We start from the raw sequence: 22871 nt of genomic DNA on the forward strand, positions 1-22871 counted from the left end.
TTTTAATAGGCGAAAATTATACATTCGCTTGTTGATATTTCTAGGATAGGAAACGGAAACGTTTCATATTCATTAGGAGCAGCTTTATTTTTTTAATATACAATAATATAATACATACTTGAAATTATAGAAATATGTGCTATTTAGGTATATGTTCATTAACCATAACGTGGTTAAATTCCATAAATCTTTTTTTTTTCTCATTTTTAATCAGTGTTATTTACGTTCGCTCCGTTATGTCTCTAGTAATAAAGAAAATATAACGAATCTGAAGTTGGTTATATTTTTGGAAAAATAGTGATTGAAACAGATCAATAACAGAAACAACAACAAAAATTAACAGTTAAAAATACAAGACGTGGGTAGTGATTATCAAGTTATTACCTTGCTCTTTTTAATAAAATTGTTTTAGTTTATCTTCTTTGAAATGAATTGAAAAACTTTGCTGTTAAAAAACATAAAATCTAATTTAAAATATTCAGGTTAACACTTTGCATTTTTTTATTATTTGTCCTTAGTTTTAAGTAATATACTATACTCTTATGTTAAGATACTAAGAATTTTTTCTTAATTTGGCACAATTTTTTAACATGGCAAGTATAACAAATATGACGACCAGAATTAAACGATTTTACTTTAGTTTTTAGCTTCCATAGTCTATGACAAACTCAAATTTTTAGATACATATTTATGCTATAAATATCAAAATAATTTATTGTATATTTCAACATTTTTTATACTCCATCTTTAGAAGCAGTTTTCTTAAATATGTTATTTGATAAGAGTTACGCTTTTACATTTGCGATTGCTTTTTTTTATTCACTAGCGCTTGCAAAAAAATCTCCAATTTTTTTTATAAAAGATTGATACTTTGCAACCTAGAATCCAAATGACTATTTGAATTTTTCTGGCGGAAGTCTGGCTCCTTTTATTCCAATATTTTCACAATTTTTTAAAGATTCTTGTACGTGTGTAGCATTAATTCGATTACTTCTGAACGTATCGAATCGCGTTTATTTCTTCCTGCCCCGTGAAATACGAGAAAAAACAACTCCTCGAAGACCGAAGCGCTAACACGATTCATTTCCGTTTTCCACGAGCTAACAGTATTTAAAAATGAGGCAGCCACTCGCTAGATGAAGCCAAGGAAAAGATCATCTACTAGAACGGGTCAGCGCTCTCTGCGGTAACGGTGAGCTCTTCCTTCGTAGTCGGGTGGGAGCTGGTGCTCTGTGGTGTTGTTGTCCATTGCTCTGACAGTGCTGTGTCGATGTCGACCGAGTTTTCCTAGTTTCCGTGGCTCCTTATGCGATCCCATGGTGCTTTTCCGGATCATTTTCGAGTAAGTACCGTTTCGACGTTAGTTGACCTCATCGGCGCAGAATGAAACCCCCGATGATTTAATCTGCGGTGCGAGGGAAAGAGAAAGGATAAAAAGTGGCAAAGTCTGAATTTAATTTTTGCTGGAAATTTAAAACAGTCCGCGACTGAATGGTTTTGTGTGCGATTTGTTACCAGATCACTCTCTGAAACCAGTGACCCAGATTAGCGTTTGATTCATTTTTGGCAAGTATTCGCAGGCTGTAGAGTAGAATTAAATTGTTTTGGTTGGGGTGAAAAGCGTTTATACTTCAGAATTTAATTGGATTAAGAAAAAGCTAAACGGATAATAACCAAAAACTGGTGGAGTCCAATATTAAACGCAATTGCAGTCTGATAGGTTTCCAAACTATTGATAAATTGTAAGATTGTGAATAAATGAATAGTTTTTTATATTACGATTTATTTAAAAGTTCTTTAATTTCATTTACTTGACTGATTACATCCAGTGGTTTTGTAAAACATTGGAAAGTTGCTAAGCACGTTACTGCTTTATGGTATAATACTTCTAAATTTAGACTACCTTGATTACATCAGGGCAAGATTCTTTATATAAATAATAGTGACAATCTAATTGCGAATTGTATTTCAAATTGTATTCTCACCGAAAACATATATTCTCATTAAAAATTCATTTTATAATTTATAAAATAAAATATCTATTAGCGAAATCTCAAAATTTCTTGTATTTTCTACGAAAATTTCCGTATAGCCTTTACTAGTAAATTACTATAAAACATTTAAAATGCTTTTTTAACTATATATAATAATAAAATTGTAAAAGCCACAAGTGCAACAAAGAGCTCTCACTGCCCATGTCAAGGTTAGATCTGTCTCAATATATTTCTTTAATTTCAACAAAGAATTTAAAATAAAGCAACAGCGTTATGGTAAAGTATTTGTGAATTTGTGAATATTTTCACAGTACGTATATTACTTTCTACTACAAACACCGAGGTAGATATAAATTGTAGAATTCAATATTATTGGACAATATTATTCAATTTTTGCCGCAATCAAAGTAGTATATTGTTTGTGGAATTAGACGAAAATAATTTTTATTCAAGATTTACAGTTGTGACAGCTTTTTTGCACAAAAAGGAAGACCATAACAATTTATTAATTTTTTATAACGCATTTTTTCCGTATTGATAAATTAGGTAGTATGTAAAACCATTAGCCAACAATATTTTAGTTAAAATTCCTTCAAAAATTATTTAACAATGATATTTCTAAAGACAACTTTTTTTATCTTCAATTTTGTTGTGTCTTAATACTTCAAATACATCGAGTGATGAATTACCTAACTCGGAAAAAAATGATGGTATGCGTATTGGCACTGACCCAAGTGATGACGAAAAACTTGTGGGCGGCGTTCTTAAACAGTTGAATTGTTGCGGCATTTGCTAACTTCACATTTTTCATTGCATTGACGCAAAACCACAGGACCGTTGCCTTGATTCCAGGAAAGACAATGAAGAAAGTTATTTTGCAAGACAGAATCGTAATGGTCAATCAACAATGAGAGAACTAGCAGAACTTCGTCTCTTCTTCCTGGTGTAAATTTAACAAAAATAGTTTCTTTGGTACACCACGGAAGAAAATATTAAAAGAAATACTAAGAAGAGTTCATTTCTAAAGTAAGTGTGTTTGTGTCAGCCAGACAGTAGCAGGTGTTATTGAATTTAAATGGTAATTATGCCGATCCGTTATTTGACAGATGGTTTCCATTACCCAATCGAAATCACCTTTGCAGAAATTATCAACCAAGATTATATTATGTAGTGTTACTACGTTTTTAGTGTCTTGGCTTTGAATTACGTAAATTTTCTAAAAGCCTTTTTATTTGTAGATTTTATTGCAAATAGAAAACAGTTTTCCAATTAAGTTGATACAAAGGAGTCAACTAAAACTGTAGATTCGTACTAACTAACTTCTACATCGTCAACAAAACTCTACACATGTTGAAAAAATCAGGTATTTAGCTGCTGATTGTTTATTATTAGAACCTTTTTGAAACCATAACTTCTTTGGAAAGCCATTATGTGCCACTGTATTATTAGTAATAACTGTTCCATGTTTTACCCGGCAATAATTCCATGTCATACGTCACATTGAGACGAGTGAAGGCTTTTATAGTCTTCAGTTGCAGGTTTTCGTTGTGTATTTTAGTTAAGGCGAATACACGAAGCGTCAGAATAACGATTGCGATGTATGTCAGTTTCGCGGATGTTGGGAAATAGGACGCTAGAGTAAATATTATTTAAAAGATAGGGAATAGTGACTTAATTAACTAATTCTAATTTACATATTTATTTTTGCTTCCAGCTAAATCTGAAATTAGTTGTCTCGACATAGGCTAAATCTCTTCTTAATTTCGCCACAGTTTGTGGGACAAACAAAACTGAAATAAGCAAACTCTGCTAATTGACAACGATTGGTTAAGAAGCTGAAGGCATTTAAAAAACTTGTTTCAGTTGCGTACGAATTACAAAGTAACCATGGCCTTCGAATATAAATTCGTTAACAAACAAAAAAAATTGCAAAACTTCTGTGAAACATTGAAAACAAACTTTGCAAGATATCGGAGATTGGAACAAGGATTATGGTCAGAGGTATGTGGGTCAAAATCGAAGATCAAGGATAGGAAATTTGATGATTTTGTAGACACAGAAATAACGAACTACGTAATAAAGTCAAAGATTATACGTCTCTCATATGTTCAGTAGGTAATTTCACAAGAAATTGGCAACATAAGCAAAAAACGATAATGGTAAGAACATCAAAAAGCGATTAAGTCTGTCAAGCTCATCAACCAAATCGCAAGGCAACGAATGAATGACTAAAGTAAATTAAAGAAAGCTGAGGTTTCTTATGACGGGGCTATTATTCAATCCGCTAGGATGCTACATGATATAATCATTGTAATTATGCACGATCATTGATCATTAATCAATCACATTTACCGTAAAGTACCGCGTAAAAAGTCATTTAATTTTAGTCCGCTTTGCAATGGTACCAACATCGAAAAATAACAATACAATCTCCTTGCATTCTTATTCAACCGTAACCCTCATTTAATAAATTATCTAGGGTAAAAATGGAATAGATTACAGATATAACCGAGAGCAATCTGAAATTTTGAATAAATTAGGGGACAAAGTTTCTATGCTTTTCTGTAGCACTATCAGGAGTATAGCGTTAGTTCCTAGAGATGTAACAGCCCATTCGAATTTGGTGTACCACTCTCTTTGAATGTCCCAAGTTTCTTTGAGGATCTTTTCAAATTTTTTCGTTAACCTAGATCTCCATTTTCTTGTATTAGAGATGAACTAGGAAAGTTTAATTTATTCATTTTCTTCAATATTTTCGCCCTGTGTCCTGTAATTATTCTTCATTATTAACCTCTTTTTAATTATATTTCCTGGAGCACCAAGTTGGCATAATCAGTTAAAAAATTATGTAAAATATCCCTTCTGTGGCAGAATTAAAAGTACCATTTTGTGAAAGAAACAAAAATTTAAGATATCTTTTTATAAAACTGGCTTCAGAATTTTTAGTATTTGGTAATTGCGAGTGTTGCCGCAAATCACCGTTACCTCATATTTTAGTAGTAACCTTGTGACCGCTAATGCTTATTCGTTATCTTCATTTGCCGCAATTTGGAGTTAATTATCCGTCAAATTCAAAGAACGGCTAAATGTCGACGGAATGAGTCAGAAAAAAAATCGCGAATTTAAATTTCTTTAGAAGTTACCTGCCTTGAATAAATCTGCATCAAAAATCGCGTTTCTTCATCATAGTATTTATACGCACTTACCAATTCCAGTCCCTAGTTGTTTATACAGTGTATATTGTACCTTCTGATGCAACCAGTCGTATGTTTATTTATTGATTTAAATGTTTATTAAGCGTACACATACATATTATATACATATATATTTTCTTTCCTGATCTGATGTCGACATGCTACTGTAAGTTGAACAATAAACTTGAACTAATATTAAAACCATCGTATACAATAATAATATACCACCACTTCCTCTTACATTTAGTGTGTTAGAACAAGACCTGAAAATATTGTCTGTCAACAAAATAATACAGTTAAAAATAATCTCCAGTTATCACCCTTTGTTTATTTACTTTTACTATTCAGCTGTCACCCACCAAAATATTTATTACCTACTTTGCCAAATTTGCCACTTTAATTGTTTTATGTATAGAGATACCAACGGTACTTCTAGTCGATCATATAAATAGCTTATTATTATACTACTCACAGTAAATAAGTACCGTACATGTGCTATTAAAATCACTGAAAGTTCACAGCATGACATGATGCGTGTTGCGGTTACTATTTGGCGCATAGGCGGTATTGTTTATATTTTTTTCTTGTTTGTATTTTAATGAATTTCAAAGGAAATAACCCAGTTTTAATTTTGTTTCCCTGGAATTACATTCATTTCAGAAAACCGCAAAATGAAAGAAGTAAATGAAAATAAAACATGCAAAAATATACATTTGTCAGAAATGCTTGCATATTTAATTGAAGAAATTTTTCAAATTCTTAAAAGGTTTAATAATGTTTTAGTTTACGATGATATATTTTTAAGACCGGTTAAAATCTTATTATATTGATTACATTATTTGGATATGTTGTACCAGAAAAAATATATTCCCTGTGTAAATCAGCAGGAAATGTGACATTAACTTATTAATTACTTTTCTGTTTAGTTTTATCGTTCTTGGTAATTCTTGACTTCTAACAGGAGTATGCCGCTTTCTGCTGAAAGTTAATATGTTTGGGCTGCATGTACAGAAATTCGTCGTCTTTCTGGAATTTCAGAAAAAATCGGTGCTGAAACTGAACTTTAGATGAAGATAGTCTTGCAGCGTTTTAATTTTGTATTCCTTGTTGTTTCTAAGATCCTAGAATTTTACATGTTTTGCAAATTTGTCGATTGTTCTGTAATACGGAGCACAACTATGTCGCTTTTTTCTCCCCTGTCGTTTTTGTGTGTTGATACACTGAACTAAAAGAATTCTCAAGGATAATTGTCTCTGTTTCTAGAATATGTGCGAAAAGAAATTTCTTCCTTTTCGTTTAGGATTGAAGGATTAAATATTTTATTTTAATTCATAATTTTATGTACACATTTTTTATATTTTAATAACTTAACAGTTTTACCAAGTTTTAATTTATTCCCTAGAGCATCATAAAATCCTTAGAATACATATAAGAAAAAAATTTTCTAGTCTTCTAATTCTTCGGATAATAATTTTTATTTCTAGAAATTGTTTGTACTTGTTTATTGCAAATTATCAATGTTTAAAGTTCATTTTTGTTAAATATTAAAAAAATGATTAACTTAAATAAAAAATCCACCTTGACAATGCAATTCTATAGGAAAGTCACAATCAATTCTTACAAACTCATTCAAACATAAACAAAAATAAACAATATTGATTGTGAATAAGATAAGACAATTAAGAAATAATATTTTCCGTGTCCATTTTACAATTTAATTCTCTTTCCTTAGATAAAAATAGCTGTTGTGAAATTTAAAGCGAATTATAGAAATTAAGAGTGATATGTACTTTTCTGTAATTATTGTTGGATTCAAAATAAGCGTTTACAAAAATTATGAAATATGAAATTTAATTTGTAACTCATGGATGTAAAAATATTAAAAACATTCAACTAATTGACTTAGTCAGCAATTTTTATCCTCATAAACCCAATTAATACGCAATACTACAACTGTTTAAACCTTATAAAGTGACTCCTGAGGCAAGGCAGAAACCTCTCTTACTATTACTTGTCAATGCGGTTTTCTCGCGGTTTTCAAATGACCAGTTCAGCAAAGGCAGTTTTTCTGTCGAGTCTTGTTCGTAACTGTGTTCTACAACAATCACTGAACGTTATTCTTTAACTGTTATTTAGATACGTTGATACGTTACGGTATTATTCGAATAATTAGTCAGTAATATCTTATGTCTTGGGACTATAAACACTTTTGTAATTTGCCTGACAAATTACAGTATCCCGATAGGGTAAAGTGGGGCAAAATAAAATTTAGTTCGATGTCTCATCATTCACAATAATGATATATATGGATGTTGTTATCCGATTTTATTTACTAACCACTATTATTATTTTTTTATAAGTATAGGTACTTTATTTCTTGTTAGTGTTTTGTTAATTTAAGATCCAGTAATTTGAAAACTAGCAATAGTACAACCATTTACTACATGAGAGGTACAATAGGACAAAGTTTTTGTTACATGACGTTTAACTTGAAAACAAATAAATATCCTATATCAATATTAGACTATTATTATTATAATTATTTTTAGGCATAAAATACAGTCCTAGGGTTTCGGCGTTTCTCTCGACTTACCCTGTATATAGAGTGTAATTAAAATACTTGGCAGATTCTACGGGCAGATTAACAAAAAAGTTTTTATATAAATATGTGACCGGAAACTGTTAATTTTCGAGATGCAAGATGTTACAATCTGGGAAAAAAATAGATTTTTTTAAGTAGAATCCGCTATCTGGTCAAGTATTTTAGTACATCCTGTATATATATTTTAAAAAAATTATGCTACATGTTTTACTTTACTCTATTTAAAGAACACATTAATATGATCAGAGAAAAGTTGAAAATTCGACCTGTTTATATTTTCTTTTTTAATATACGACGACAAATATGAAATTGGTCGATTTTGATTTGAAACATATTTAAGGACCTTTTCGATATAGGCTGTCAATTTTAAAATATATTCTATCGTTCTCACGTGAATTTTTTTTAAATATTTTATGTAATTTACTAATCGACATTATTTTCCTAATTAAAAAGAGAAATTGATGAATTGCTAACGCATTAAAATTTTAAGTTATTTATTTCATATAGTTTCTAATTTTACATTTTTGCTAGCATTATAAATCATGTAAAACTGTTTTTAAACGATTGTTAAAACTCGCCTAGAAAAATGCTATTATTAAATTATTATTAAAGAATATCCTTAACTGTAACTTAACCGTATATGTACGAGTACATATAAGCAAACATCAATGAAATAAAATATGGCTACATCAATAAGCTACGCCTTGAATTTCCAGATTTGACAAATATATTACGAGTATTTTAGGGAAAACGTAAGATAGGGAGGCAAAATGAAATATAACTTAATTTTCCCCCCTTATTGAGATTTGTATTAATGCAAAAATTGTGTAAAATCTCATATTTGCCTTATTTGCTATAATTAGCAATAATTTTTACATCACTACTCATCTACTCATAATATTTTTGAGCAGAAGTGAGCATCTTCTTTTAGTCTGTTAGGGAGCCATCTGCGAAAAGTTGAGGTACGTTCTAGATCTTGCGAATGTAAAGTGTTGCACAGGTTGGAGATGAATTAATTTTAATGTGTTCCAGATGGGAGATTTTGGGACATTTGTCAATTGAACCCTCTGTGAGTGTATAAACTGTTATCTTCATCAAGAACGTCTAACAATTGCCTATCGTACTTTATGTCCACTTGTCTTCGGGCTTCATATTCTTGATTTCTGCCACCTTATCCCTCATTGTGTAGACCACTAACAAACATTCCACAAATTGACAGATCGTACAGAAATCTACCATTTTATTTAAAATTCTAGCAAAAGCATCTATGAGCTTGGAATTTTCTGAAAATCAACGGCGGCGTGGCGTAACTGTGACATACGAAAAAATGTCAAGAGGTAGCTTTTCATTTTGCACCTGTTTTTGTTGAACTATAATAGTGACCGATTACTCATTATTCCGCCACTGGTACAGTTAAAATGTTAATTATGTTGCCTTTTCTGTCAAGTTTACAGCAGCTGCTAAAGACTAATAATAAAATAAATAAACATATACGCAAATAAATACATAAATAAAACTGAAAAATAAAAAATAAAAACCTTTTTTTATTACAGGGTCTCGGAGTATATGTTTCTTTGCAAATCTTTGTTTAAAATTAATTTTTTTATTACCTGTTTTAAGGTACTTAAATGAAGACACCTTGTATAGGCATAACTATAAAACATGACAAGAAACTGACAAAATTAATAAGTATGTACAGCACTCGTCATCGTTAGTAATTTCTTGATTTGTGAACATTAAAATATTGCGATCACGCTTTTCTAGCTTTCGTGTGTGTGTTAAACTTAGACATCGATTTTTTTGGACGTTCTAGCGTTGCATGTCTGGACAGTGGCTTGCTACAAGCATTGCACGCAAGTTTACCATAAATTCAATACCACAATAGCCGGGCAGCTCCAATGACACAATATTCGAAAGTTGGCTGGCAAAATATTTGTTTAATTGTGGTCGATACAGTATCGCATAATAAGCAACAAAGAAAGACAATTTGATAATGAAAACAATAAATCGAAGAAAGTGAAAAAGTAGTAATGAACATTAGAATTACTTAATAGTATAATCAATACAAGTTTTGACAAATTATGGACATTTGTGAATATGTAAAGCCAAATTAGAATATATAATGAATATAGAAACATTGTTATATTGATTTTATTATTACAATTAATTTTTTGAGGTCACCTTGAGGGCCACCTTTTACGGATCATTTAGATCCTTAATTTAAAGGTGGTATAATCGCCTTATTGTCTAATGTGACCCCCTATTTTCCATTTGATCATGGAATTTAAGTATATATGTATATTTTAATCAAAAGTAGTCATTACCAACAATCATACCGTTTTTCGAAATTTTCTTTTTAACAACAATTTTTGTCGGGACCTTGAATTAAAAAATAATTGTGTAAAAACTATTAGATATCTTGGAAAAGATGAATATTAAAAATTCACTAAATTGTGAATTTTATTTAAATGTATTCTTTCATTTTGATATACATACGTGGCCCTGTATAACTTCATTTGATGAGAATTTAGGAAAATTTAGAATAATTTTGAATGATTTTAATACTTTTGAGTAAAAGTAAGATCACTAGACGTACAGTTATGTTTCAAAAATTATAAAAGCGAATATTGAAAGTAATCGATATTTAACCGTTATTTTTCTCAATAGCATAATTTGTTTTCAAACTTCCACTAAACTATTTTATTTTCCTTTTTACAAAACATTAATGTCCAGTCGCAAGAGTAACCTCGTTTGCATTCCAGTTGCCAGCCGGATAACTATCAATTTATTATTCTTAGCTACGTGCTAGCTGCGGGCTACTTCGGCAAATCCGCAATTATGTAGTCCACATGGGGATATACAGGGTGATGTTAATAATTTAACCCATCTATATACTGTTTCTCTCTTTGTAGATACTAAGTAGGTAGACACATTTGTATTTGTGTGAATACCTACGTAAATTTTATTGTAATTATTATAGCATTATTCTTATTGTATGTCAGCCTGTATATCCATGCCAAAAACGAAACTTAAAAGCAGTCTAAAAATTAACGTTTATTTACATCGTGCAATAATTTTTCTGAACGTTATTGTGTTTGTATGTTGGTTCTCTTTTCTATTCAAGGACGTTCGCAGCAGGTAATAATTAAATCAGATCTTAATCTACCGAGCGTTTTCAGGATTTATGTTGCTCTTGTTAGGTATAACCGCATGACGTAACTTACCCTGCCGTTCTTATAATTATTGTTTTACATTCGGACGCAAATTGCGGCTTTGGAAATATAAGTATTCATTAAATTTTTTGCGCCTGTGGACGTATTTTTTTTAGGTCTGAAAATTACTAGAACTTGTTAATTAAAATAATCTTTGATATGTTGGAATTGAGTCGAGGTTTTTTCATTGGAACGAAGACGATTAAGGGTAAAATTAGTTTTAACTTTAAAAATGGTAAAAGTAAGACGGAAACGAAGGAATTTATGAAAAAATTGCAAATTTATACTTATATAACGTATCGGTAATATTACTACTTTCAACTGGTTATGAAGTATGCCTTAACCTACTTTACTTATTAGTTAATACAGAAGAGTATTATTGTTTTTATGTATTGTTACTGAAAACAATAATAAAAGTAACATCAATATGGAAATGATGATAAAAACAAACGTAAAAGTCTATCATGCTCTTTAATGCTGCAGTTGTAAAAATACAATGATCGATGAAAATTATCAGCCTTTCGAAAGCCTACTTAGGTGTACCGTTATCTTTCTTAATATTCATGGGATCGGTAATGCCTAGGCTTTAATTTAATCTACTTTAGTAAGTGTAAGTAGGTAGGTTTATCTGAAATCTCTACTAAGAAAGGGATATATAAGATTTGAAATCAGTTCGAATATTATTGTGTTAGTGACATAAGTTATAATTTAGAATAGATCATGTGTATAAAAAGTCTGTCGAGTTACGCTTCTGCTAAGGGTAAAGAAAGTGGGCACATATAACGGGTTATTTAGCTTTTGCAAGGTGCAAAAAAATATAGATGTTAAAAAATGGCTTTCTGGGATTTAGACAGCTTCTTTGTGAAACAAAATCTGCCATTATTTCAAATCCGTAAAATGTAGTAAGTCATTGAAATTTAGAAAACTCACTGTTAAAGTGTCATTTTTATGTAGGGTGCCACAAAATTTATTAACGAAAGTTTCTAGAATAAAAAACTACGTTTTGTGCAAAATTTCATGCTTACTTTGATCTTTGCTTGCTTCAAATTTTATCGCTTTAAGTGTAAGATATATTTTTTCTTACAAATTTCGAATAAGTATAATAAAAAGCACTAATCAAATTGGCAGAATAGTCATTGGCGTCGAAAGTATGAGGCTTCTAATGATACCAGCCCCTCGTATCTCTGCCACTGGCTAGTTTCAATATTCTACGTTAAATTCCCTCAAATATATGTTAGAAAATGTGATATAAGTAACTTTCTAAAACCTAGACCACTGCAATTAATATAAAATTAAAAAAAAAACGGAATTCGAAAATGCGACCCATATTATTCTATAAAAAGTGCAAGTTTTTTCTGTACAAATCAGTTTTTGGCTATATAGATTTTAATTGATGTTCCGTTGTTTTTATAACTGCATGTTTTGATTCCACACACCCTTTTACTTATATTTTGTTCTGTAGTAAAGATGCCAACTGCAATAAAAAGAGAATTATGGATTACCCAGTTTGTACGTCATGTGCCCTGTTAGAATGGTAATATTTTTATAAAATCTCTTCACTTTGTTTCAGATCATGTGAGAGGAACAGACAGACGGACATGCCGGAGGCGGACAGCCCTTTGGGTCACTGGCCGCACAGCCTCAGCTCCATGATGGCATGTCTCGGCTGCACTCTGGGGCTATTCAACCTTTCCCGATTTGCCATTTTGACGATCCACTTCGGAGCCAATTTCATCTTCCAGTTCATTTTCTTGTCTCTGATCTTCGGCCTGCCGCTGTTCACGCTTCAGCTCTGCCTGGGGCAGCAGTTGGGGGCGGGGGTGATAGATATGTGGAGGATATCACCGCTGTTCCAGGGGGTGGGGGTGTCCCTGCTCATAGCTCAGGCCCTGATGGGGTTGTACAGCATCATAGGGGTGTCGTGGATGTTCGTGTTTTTTCGTGACTCCTTCATCACCAAAGTGGACAAGTATAGGTGGGCGGAACCGTTTATATACTACAGGAGTGGTGAGTATAAATATTATTTTATAAAATAAAGTAAAAAATACGCCGTGGCAGACAAAAGGTGCGCATCGTACGGGAAAAATTTGTATAATTAGATTTTTTTTTATTTCTTTGAGACATCCTTTTTATTTTTACGAATTTTCGAAATCTGTGAAAATCCATTTGCAAAGCATTTCACTATGAATTCAGATTTTTTCAAACTTTGCAATTTCAAATAACCATCATCAATTATTTATAGCTTTCTGTGTTACTGCGTTTTTTCGACATGTTACTGATTTTTGTATATTTATAACACATCATTGAAAACCTTAAAAACTCTCTTTTCGGTCAACATTCCAAATCCTAATTTAAAAAATATGACCTCAATTTCTGACTGATAAAAATTGATATTCTAATTATTTAATGTTAGCCATATCAGTTTGTTAGTTGAAAGTAATATCCTACATTTTGTATACAATCAAGTCACATATTGTTTGATATATTATTGTGTGATAAAACATTTATTTTGTTTGCACTCCTTGCACTATCCACATTATGCTAGAAACTTGTTTACATTTCCTGTTCTATTTTTCGTATTTGATTGACGTCTTATCATTATCGAAAAATATTGTTTTTAATACTTTCTTCTACCCGAAAAAACGTATAAACTAAACTAATGTGATGAAGTTAATCTAACGTCAATTGTTCTAGAATAAACGTTTGACGCATTCATATGTACTATTTCCGTATTGGTTTACACACTATAAATATTTATTTATACCAACTTTCATCTCAACTATTAAAGCAAACATTTCAAGTTCATTTATTGACGAAGAACATACGTTATTATTAATTTTATATCTTTAAAAAGTATTGTTACTTTATTTCAGATATTCAGCCTCCTGTAAATGGCACGTACAAACTGTCAGAGACAATTCCAGACTACTTCAACGGCATTGTACTCCAAAGACATCATCTTCCTTCCGGGAACGCCTACGGGACTATAAAATTTCAATTGGCTTTCAACCTGGCTGTCGTGTGGATGATTGTATTCGTATCGCTCAGCAAGGGGTTGAGATCTTACGGAAAAGTCATATACGCCTTCACGTTATTGCCGGTGTTTGGTACATTTATTCTCTGCGCGAAAATATTGGGACTAATGCCACCTGAATATGTCAATGTTATTTTTCCAGAGACCTCTTGGGGAGAATTCTTCCTGAATCCCAAGGTAATTACCAATTTTTCTTATAAGAATAATTTCTTTTATGTCTATATGGATTTACTTATAAATATTGGAATAATATCAGCAATACTAAGTACGTTGTTGTTTTTCAGAGTTGGCTGGCAGCTGCCCAAGAGACGTTTCTAACTTGGGGTCTACTAGGCGCGGCTATAATGCAGATAGCATCACACAACAAACACAAACATTTGCTTCAAAGAGATTCTAGTCTTGTAGCTGTAATAACTATTACGATATTACTGTTAGTTGCCTTCTTAGCGAATACGTGTGTTCAGATACTCAAGTCCTACGGTAATAGCTATTTACCAGACTCTTTCGGTCAGTATATCTTTGTTTACATTATAATGTCCGCATTCACGATCACTTTTACGCTTCCAGAAAGGATGTCCTCATACATCTTCTTACGACCCGCTAAAGACCCTCTACCTCCTAGTTTAGCCAGTACTCCCGTTAGATACATGGTTCACAACTCGTTCATGCTTGGAGAGAAGATCGTGCGACCAGGTGTGGACTACACTTCTGAAAGTGGATATCAGGTAAGCTACATTCGCTTTGATTATTAAAAAAAACATGTATGACGTACGTTTCCTAAAGGTTCTACGTTTGGCGACTGAATTGGTTCCAGCCACATTTGCGATCATGGGATCAGATCAGGTGTCCCCATTTTGGGCAGTTCTGTTCTATTTCATCCTTATCATGTTCGGCATAGCCCAGCAACTAGCCATCTGGCACTGTGTCATCACTGGAATTATGGCGATCAAGGCTAAGGTATTAAAGTCTTGGGAAACAACCATCACTTTCTTCACTTGCGCTTGCGGGTTCATCTTGGGGCTCCCAATGGCGACAGAGGTTGGTATTGAGTTACTGTCATTTGATAAACATGAATAACATTAAAGTCTTGTTTTAGCTCGGGATATACGTGGTATACTTCTTCGATTACACAATAGGAGGCTTTTGGTGGTTAATCATTGTTATCCTCTTGCAAATAATAGCAGTTTTCATGGTTCGTGGGAGGCCTTATAGTGGAGATACAGTAGTAACGGCACTCTTCCAACCAAGCCATCATCCGTGTCTCTTAAGTTGGGCGCCAGCTTTGCTGTCCTTCACTTGGAACGTAATCCTGCCGGTTGCCTTAATGGTTAATACTGAGTTGTATACTTGTTAATCGTGATTCACTTTAAACTTTCATTTTGTAGGTATTATGTATTTCTACATTTAAGAATGGCAGCTTTAGGGACATGTTCATTTGGCACCACGCCCCGGTGGCAGAATATTGGCCTTTGTGGTCAAGACAGATAGGTTCTATGATTCAGCTTCTTCCAATTCTCTGCATACCACTCGTGGCTGTCATCCAAAGTTACAGATACTTGAACAACGGACCCAACGATATATTAGATGTAAGTAAACGCATACCAATCATTTGATTTCTCTGAAAAAGAATAATTAATCTCTTGTCTCTTAAAATGCACGCTGTTAGGAGTATGAGGATCCTACGAACTATGTTAGTATTTGATTCTAATCCCAGTTTGCTTCATGTTATTGATGGACGTTTCTTTCAGAGGGTTCAGTTACTGTACCGCCCGCCAATCGGAGAACACATGGATGACCTAGCAGTCCAAGAGGCAGCTGCAGCAGCTAACAATGGCACAACTAACGCAAACGTTGTAAGCGAAGATCCTCCTCCAAAATACACCCCTCCACCTTCATACACTACAGCTACTGGAGCTAGAATAGCCAAATTCCTACGGCAGAGCATTAGACGGAGCGTGAGGAGAATCGCTAACGTCTTGGGTGAGGGGAGCAATTCAAGACAAAGGACGATGCTGTCTAATACCCAGACACAGCCTCCGCCTCCCGACTATAATGCTGTATTAGTCGAGATGAACAACACCACGTCAAACTCCAATGACATCGCCATAACGGTTCCTGACGGAGCTACATCTAACACAAGGATTTCTACATTGGAACGTTTGAGGAACTTGGACGCGACTGGCAATTTGACTGCAGCCGAGGTTGCTTCCATTTTGAGAAGCAGCTTTAGGAGGAGTACCATTAGACCATCGAATAACGTGAGAAATGCCACTTTCAACGACAACATGGCCTCTCTGAGCGCCCAGAACTTAGTGGACTCGGCGGCACCAATAGGGGAAACGTCTCTCGTGCTCGACCACTTGCCAAGCATCGAAAACGAGATCAAGTCCACTGATAATACCTTATCTGTGATATAAGTTATAGTTGAAATGCCTTTAAACAGATTGTATGTATTTTAAGCAACCAAATATATTCTTTACTGTGTAAAGATTGAGTTACAGTGTAACGTGAGTTGTATTTGAAATACATGTACATTTCGTAGATTGTAGACGTGTAAAATAAGGAAAGACCAAAAAAGACTTTGATTTAATGTTGATAAATACTAATCTTCTAGTTACGTATTGTTTATTTATTGCTGCCTAATTTAGACTTTTTTTTATTATTTTTTTTTTGTATAAGTTTCATTCATTATCGTATAATGTAAAGAACTGATTTAGCTATGTAATGAAGAACTTGTAAATAATATCTCTCATTAAAAATATTCTACTACTTTTAACTAGTTTAATTGAATTTGAGCAAAGATTGAAATTGGGTAATAGCACTCTAGCATATTGTCTTTCTTCAGAAGATACCTAAAAGTAATACTGAATTAAGTTTGATTATTTTAATCACAGTAAAACAAGATATATCTACAAAATAGTTTATTTGTAAAATTATTGTACTTAGTTATGTCCCGTTCCGAGAGTTGATGTTGATAGCAATATTGATGAGATCGTTTCCTAAGAAATAATCAGACGCTACAACGTTGACTTGCTTTCCCCACTCGTCTCTTATCCACTTTGTGACGTGCCTATTCACGTCGTCGGCCAATTTTCTCAGATTATTCGTCCTGAGGACGAAATCTATTGGGCTGGGAGTTAACTCTGCCATAAGGGCCCACATGGGGTTGATAGTGAGGCGGTGATCTGTTATCGACTTGGCCAGAAACCTCTTCAGTTCAGGAACTCTCTTGGTGTTGCCCCAGAATTGCTGCATGGGGTTCCAAAGCCAGTAGTTTGCTAGAAGATGAAGAAGAAGATGATGAAATTCGTTGTTAAAAGTTGGTTATATTCTATATTAATTTAATTGGTGACTATTCTTAACAAACCTATATCGTAGAATACCTAACAGTTTTCTAACTCCAAGATGGTGAAACAAATTAACACATAACCTCAATTTTAAATTTATTTATCTAAATCTAAGTTAATTGAAAAAAATTGTTAAGGTACATTTTATTTAACAATTTATCTATAGCATAGCAAGGAAATAGACGTACCAACACCAACATACTTAAATAGGATAAGACAAGTTTTAATGAAAAATATTCTGTGCAACCCTAAGTTCTATTTGTATAGTAAAAAATCATCAAAGGTATAAACATTATTCTGACTGTTACGTACTTTTTGCTTTTCTTCATTTAGTTGAAGATATGTGATATATATCACCACATATAATTAAAATTTCGTTTAAAATTATGCATAGATTTACCGTTCCTGTTTACAAAAATGTTGTTGTTGCTTAATGTTGAGTTAAGTAATAAACTGTCCTAAACATGTTGACATAATTTGAAAATATAACAAACAATAACATAGCCTTCGCCATGATAAATATATTAATGTGTTTATGATAGCTTCATTGCGAAATATCTCCTATTTTACCTCGGACTGTGGCTCTGTCCGCGTAACATATAATCAAGTTTTTATTCCTCGCCCAAATTTCGTTCAGAGACGGCCCTTTTCCAACTTGTAAGTCCTTGGTGGGCAAAGCATAATTTCCCAGTTCCTGGTATACAAGATCAGTAAATTTCTTATGTAAGTTGTAAGAAAAGTTTGTTGGATATGGAAATCTGTGAAAATCTACTACTATCACTTCCTTTGGTGCTAATTCGACGAACTTCTTTATTTCTTTGAGGATGGGGTTGATCTTGGTTATCATGAACAAGTCATGGTTAATGTAAAACCTGTAAAAGGAAAACAAAAATGAACTATTTAAGACATAAGTGTAAAAAGTCATTTTTTATTGCCGGAACCAGGAACGGCTTGATTAAAAACTGTAGCGAAGCGTAAATGTCACTTTGATGGTTAGTATTATTCGAGTGTCGTTACTAAACACCATTAAAAAGTTAAGCTGCCATTCTTAAGAGTTAAAAATATTTGATAGTGATTATGAGTTTTCAACGACAGATGAATTTTGATGAAAGTCAATTAAGAAAGCAATCACAAAAAATGCGGTTGCCGATAGCTGTTGACTTGTCAAAGATTTACGTTTATGTTTGTTTGATTGTTGAAGTGATATTGCAATTTGTCAACTTTACGTGTTAAATGGTATAGGTACTCCAAAAAACTTTTTTGCTCGATGAACATTAAATCAACTTACCCATTCTTTTCGTAGTAGCCTATTCTAAAGTCCAGGTACCTTATACCAAATACAAGCTGAGTCCACACACTTCTATCCTGATTTAAAACATAGTTCTCTAAAATGGTAGGCGCGCCGCCAAACGATCCAGAATTGTGTGTCCCGGGAATAAACATAGACCCGATCCTGTTGTTCCCAATAGTTTTACTAAAAATAACACGCACACCTACTACAATATGTAACGAATCCGAAGACATATGCATTTATATTTACTCCCCTTTTGCAGCGAATAATTGTTAAAGTAGATGGTTTATTTTCGAGAGGAAGTAATTGTCAAATATGCCACTAGAATAATTTGGTTAATGTGTTTGTACGAAATATTTCATTGTATCGGATGGATAACTAAAGGGTCCTAAATTTGTTAATCTAATGGGATTATTTTGTGGATGGGTTCAGCGTACGTCTGAGGAAATCAAGGTTAACTTGAAGAAAATAGGTAAATGCAATTATTAAGTGAAATTCCTACTTTAACACTTTTTAATTAGTTGTTGCTATTAGAAGGATACACTGAGGGAAATATATGCATTGAATAGGCTCCGGAAAGGTTACGCTGTCGACGCTGTCGTCATAAAAAAAAACCTTTTTGCTGAAGGAACTTACTAATGGGTAAAAAGTTTATTTATTGCTGCAATTCCATCTTATAACCTTAAGTACGTTAACGTAGCTGCTAATTTCCCTCAGTGTAGATTTGATGCAATTAAAAAAACCAGTGATGTTTTCAACGTAACATTCTTGCTGCGTTATTACTTAAGGTTCACATTTTCTAGATCATTTTCACACAAATCTCCAATTTTCATCAATAAATACCTTTGTTCTGTACCTATTATCGCTCATCCAAGTTGGCTGAATAGCTAGGCATCTTGAATCGATAATTTGATGGCCTTTGATGGAAGATATCCAGTAGGGAAAGCAATGAGGACCTGGATCTGCTTTGGTGAGATTCTCGTTGTATTCCCAATTTCCTGGAAGCCATGGTTCTCCAAATCTCACCTTTGATCTATAGTAACCGGTGGGATAGTCCGAGAATTTAACTTTCAATAGTACGTTTGAATCCTCCTGAAAGTCATATATCTGCATTATTTAATATATGTATATGTTTCTGAAATGTGATTCTGACTTAATAAATTCTGAACTGAATTTCTAGGTTTTGGTAGTTGTTTTTAATGATTGAATGATTCAAGGCTATGATGGTTAAGTTGCTTTTGTAAGTCATGAAATTTTCATAGCCATTTCGTTATATTGACTGTCAGTTTTCTCAAACTATAGATTTTACTATATTCAACTTGAATCATAAAAAATAATTGGAAATGCAATCTTAAGAATTAAGATCAGTGCTGTGAAAACTGTTAAGATTAAGGAATGAGTTAAGGGAACATAGAAGATTTAGTACTTACATATCTGTCTCGCACGTTCTTGCTCGAAAGTAAAATATATTCAGGTATAACGTCATTTAAACTACCACAATTTGTGATCCAGTTTAATTCTAGATATGTGTCTTCTAGAGAGGATACTGTTAAATGTACTCTACCACATTCAGTATCATCTAAAAACAAAATGGGAAGCTAGTATTAAATCTTCAAAGAAAATTTAGGGCAACATTATTCTCTAATACTACCTTGCCTGATGATATATTTTACCAAGTGTAATATGGTGGCAATTTTTTTTATATTTTATGTTGATTTTTATACATTTTTAATGTAGGTAAGAAAACTTCTTTTCGCTATTTATTTTATCCTATGTTAAATATAACATCCCTGTTTATTTAAACAACTGTATTATTCAAGAGACCGCTTTGACTTACACTCAACTAGAACGTGACAGATTAACATTACATTCGCATGAAGATAAGAGGGTGGTTTACACTTGAATAATTTAATTACTCCCAATTAAATTAATGGGTCTTGTGACTAAGAAAATTGATTTATTAATAATCTTATCAAAATGTCTAAATATAGCTGCTAAATATAGATGAGATATATTAATGTTTCGAAAATCTATTTTGCGATGTTTCGCCTTCCCTATTTTTTTTCACATTTCACCGAAATACGTTCATCCTTATCTTGCTCTGTTACTCAAAAGAGAGTATCTGCAAATTTTTTATGAACTAATTATTGCCGCCAAATGTAACTGCTGAAGTAAATAAATATACAGTCTTTATAAATTATTACAAACTACCTGACTGTCCAGCTTAACCAACAACCATTTCAGGACCGGCATTGTCAACTAAAAATTCCCAAATCTTAGCTTTATCAATATTGATTTATTTACAATGATCAATGACAAATTGTGAAAAGTCGTATATACTGAAAATTTTATTAGTTTGAAATATTTTCAAATCATACGAACTATTAAATAGAAGCCAGTCCATTGATAACAATGCTATTTTATGCAATTATAGTTACCCATTTAATCACACCAGTTTTTAAGTCAAAAGGGCGTACTTATAGATTTTTTCTATACTTAATTATTATAATTCTCATCGATTAATAAGAAATGATTGTTTTTTACCTGAATTAAGTCAAGTAGTGATAACAAAATATAACCGTTTGACCAGATTTTTTTTGCTCCAAGTTATTAACATTCTGTAACATCTTTATTTCATAAGGTAGCAAGCAAGGGGTATAGTTTAAATTATCCAGACTTTATTCCCTTTAATTTTTTTGATTATACCTACATTTAATTTTAATCCTTAATATGTTTAAGGAACAAAGCAATATATAAAGTTGATTGTTTTGATGTATCACGTAAGCAAATAGAAAGTAAAGAAAAAAATACATCTTATCAGATTAAACGCGGTAAAATCATTGTTTTGAAACCGTCAATATTGAGTTTTTTCATTGAGCAACACAAAGGTATACGTTATTCGAATAAAATTTAACTTCATTGGAATAATAATAACAAACTCAACCATCCGTTTTGGAAAAATTACATATGAACAGAGCAACTACGAATAGCTTCCTGGTAATGTGAATAATATAATCTGCATCACTGATTTCTTTTGCATTTAGAAGAATTGAAGGTAATTACATTTAAATAGTAGTCGAGGTAAACCTTGAAACTAATTACCAGTTTTATGTAAAAGTGTGATCCCATCGTGAATTATGTGTTTGTTAAAAAGACTAAAATACAAAAAAATATAAAAGGTTAAATAGCTTTCACCAAAAAACGTATTTGTTTCATATTTTTTAAATTCTTGTTCAAGAATTACGTAGTGTGTAGTGAATTGCAGGCAAAATATTGTATTACTAACTACACAAAAAATTAAAAACATATTATTTTTCAGTTTAATATCGATATTATTGACAACATATAAAATGTAACATTAAGTAACCACAACATATTAGTTCAAATTATTCAGAGTAAGTTGTTTTGCTCTTGGGCACTACGGAATTTATACTAATTGACTTTAATTATTGGTTATAAGGCCCTGGAAATTGTTTTCTTTTTTCAAAAAATAATTTTTTAGTTCAGGAAATAGTAATACCTAGTTTTTCTTTCTCTATTTAACGAACAGGACCAATGATATTAATATATTTTGTTTTTTTTTGTTTAAATTTATGAAATGTGACGTACTTAAGTCATTTCAATGAAAAACTATGCCAAAAAGAAATTTCTAAAAGCAATAAAAGTCTAATAATTATAATAGTTATATCAACAAAATGACGAAAGTATATGAATTCTCAAATTACAAATATCTCGTTTTACGTTTATCATGTTTGTTTTGAGAATATAAAATAAGCTTGTGCGCTTGCGGCTAATATCCAATAAATATTAATTGTATACGTTAAATTAAAATAATGTGAATTTAAAAAATAGACATAAATATGGTTCAAGCTCAAAGAAGATACCTACCTCCCAAGCATAAATTATCATCTACACATGTCAACACTATGAAAACACTTAGAACAAATAATTGAAACATATCTTCCTCTTTACTATCACCCTAAATTAATAAATCTAGTAATAACCATATTCATAGTTACATATCCAGTACTATGAATATCATAGTACTAATACATTGGTACGTATATACTCTCTGACGTCTAGATTGTTACTGATTTTATTTAACAACATTTATATGTACCTACTATAGAGGAATACGTCACCGTTGGCTGGTACACATTTATTGTCAGCCTTTGACCACTCACTGTTCGTGCGAAT

General features: G+C 32.2%; 2 protein-coding genes across 3 annotated transcripts in view; one reads left to right on the forward strand and one right to left on the reverse strand.

Moving 5' to 3' along the window:
* Window positions 1-16797, forward strand: part of LOC108910402 — a 63362-nt gene extending 46565 nt beyond the window's left edge. For both annotated transcript variants that reach the window (XM_018714991.1, XM_018714999.2), the window contains exons 4-11: window positions 12573-13009; window positions 13876-14213; window positions 14321-14543; window positions 14604-14761; window positions 14820-15074; window positions 15133-15363; window positions 15422-15622; window positions 15785-16797. In XM_018714991.1, coding sequence (XP_018570507.1) covers window positions 12573-13009; window positions 13876-14213; window positions 14321-14543; window positions 14604-14761; window positions 14820-15074; window positions 15133-15363; window positions 15422-15622; window positions 15785-16453 — 2512 coding nt within the window. In that variant the 3' untranslated portion in view covers window positions 16454-16797. The remainder of the gene's footprint in view (window positions 1-12572; window positions 13010-13875; window positions 14214-14320; window positions 14544-14603; window positions 14762-14819; window positions 15075-15132; window positions 15364-15421; window positions 15623-15784) is intronic.
* Window positions 16798-16942: 145 nt separating this feature from the next.
* On the reverse strand, window positions 16943-22749 carry LOC108909913 (PI-PLC X domain-containing protein 1). Its single transcript, XM_018714386.1, has 6 exons — window positions 22563-22749; window positions 20105-20253; window positions 19531-19766; window positions 18672-18857; window positions 17954-18255; window positions 16943-17314 (listed from the first exon to the last, which is right to left on the reverse strand). The coding sequence occupies exons 1-6, from the start codon at window positions 22630-22632 to the stop codon at window positions 16983-16985; spliced, it is 1275 nt and encodes a 424-aa protein (XP_018569902.1). The 5' UTR covers window positions 22633-22749; the 3' UTR covers window positions 16943-16982.
* Between the last annotated feature and the right edge of the window lie 122 nt (window positions 22750-22871).

Source organism: Anoplophora glabripennis, unplaced genomic scaffold (genome assembly GCF_000390285.2).
Source record: "Anoplophora glabripennis isolate ALB-LARVAE unplaced genomic scaffold, Agla_2.0 scaffold27, whole genome shotgun sequence".
NCBI classification, from domain to species: Eukaryota; Metazoa; Arthropoda; class Insecta; order Coleoptera; family Cerambycidae; genus Anoplophora; species Anoplophora glabripennis.

Excerpts from the sequence above, each read along its gene's own strand:
- LOC108909913 (XM_018714386.1), bottom strand. The coding sequence starts at position 22,632 with ATGTTTCAATTATTTGTTCTAAGTGTTTTCATAGTGTTGACATGTGTA. Across the intron at positions 20,254-22,562 it reads TGATAATTTATGCTTGGGAG|ATGATACTGAATGTGGTAGA; the intron begins GTAGGTATCTTC and ends TTTTGTTTTTAG. Across the intron at positions 19,767-20,104 it reads AGAACGTGCGAGACAGATAT|GAGGATTCAAACGTACTATT; the intron begins GTAAGTACTAAA and ends TATGACTTTCAG.